The sequence below is a fragment of the Gadus macrocephalus genome, chromosome 16 (genome assembly GCF_031168955.1).
Source record: "Gadus macrocephalus chromosome 16, ASM3116895v1".
Taxonomy (NCBI): domain Eukaryota; kingdom Metazoa; phylum Chordata; class Actinopteri; order Gadiformes; family Gadidae; genus Gadus; species Gadus macrocephalus.
Genome location: NC_082397.1, coordinates 730575 through 731934, shown reverse-complemented (window position 1 = coordinate 731934; position 1360 = coordinate 730575). Strand labels below are relative to the sequence as shown.

The 1360-nt window shown below is 46.3% G+C and overlaps 1 protein-coding gene across 1 annotated transcript; it reads left to right on the top strand.

Moving 5' to 3' along the window:
- Nucleotides 1-421: 421 nt before the first annotated feature.
- On the top strand, nt 422-1360 carry LOC132474800 (olfactory receptor 11A1-like). The gene has a single exon (XM_060075671.1). The coding sequence runs from the start codon at nt 437-439 to the stop codon at nt 1358-1360; it is 924 nt and encodes a 307-aa protein (XP_059931654.1). The 5' UTR covers nt 422-436.

The window sequence follows — 1360 nt, the reverse complement described above, 5'->3', positions numbered from 1 at the left end:
GAAAACATCTCTGCCCCCCAGACTCTACGGGGGTCTTAAGCATTACACGACAATCAGAGCAGACTTCAGCACCGTTTTCCCGACGGGCGGGCTGCTCTCCTATTGGGCAGGATGGAGCCTCTCTATGTGATGGTACCTGGTTGATGATGTCAGAGGTCCTGCTCCCATGGTTCCTGGGGCTGAGAGAAGCTTTATAGGAGCAGAGGAGAGCCTTAGCTCAGTCTGACGGACTGGAGGTTCTGGTGAGACCAGAGGCCACAATGTCTGCTACATCTTCCCTCTGTCATTTGAAACTGTTTTAAAGATGTGAGGTCATGTTCTAGGCTCAGAGAGGGAGTGGTAAGTGTGTGGTAGTCAGGTGTGGGGTTAACACTAAATGTTCTGATGGAAAGTGTCTTCCGATGAAAGTGAACTTCTTCTGAGAGTGAAAGGTATCATGGTCAATTCAAGCCAGATTCCATATTTCATACTGACTGAATACCTGGACATGGGCTATCTGAAGTACTTATATTTTGTGATTGTTTTGATGCTGTACATTGTGATTGTGGTTGCGAATGCTTTGCTCATTGTAACTATTTGTATGAAGAGGAGCCTACATGAGCCTATGTATGTGTTTCTGTGTAGCCTGTTGGTTAATCAGCTGTATGGTAGTGCTGGTCTATTTCCATTCCTCCTGCTGCAGATCACCTCAGACACTCACACCATATCTAGATCCATGTGTTTCCTACAGATCTACAGCCTATATAGCTATAGCTGTGGGGAGTTTTGTAACCTGGCTGTGATGTCCTATGATAGGTACCTTGCTATCTGCTGTCCTCTGCATTATCAGGCTCGGATGACCTCTAACAAGGTGGCTCTGTTGATCGCTGCTGTATGGCTGTACGCTTCTGTGGAGAGCCTTGGGTGTATCATTCTGAGCGCCTCCCTGGTGCTGTGTGGGAACAGAATCAACAAGATCTATTGTGATAACTTCCCTGTTGTTAAGCTGGCGTGTTCAGACACCACTGTGAACAACGCTTACGGGGTCCTGGCCACCATACTGGCCGTGGCGGTTCCTCTCATCTCCATCCTGTTCTCCTACACCAAGATCCTCAGGGTTTGTGTCGTTGGTTCTAAAGAGACCAGACAGAAAGCAGTCAGTACCTGCAGCCCCCACATCGCCTCCCTGATCAATTTCTCTTTTGGGTGTTGTTTTGAAATATTTCAGAGTAGATTCAATATGACCGGTGTTCCCAGGATAATACGTATCGTTTTATCGCTGTACTTTCTCACCATCCAACCAATCTTTAACCCTGTCATTTATGGGCTGAGGTTATCTAAAATAAGACAGATTCTTTCGTTATATTACGTTTTGATGTAA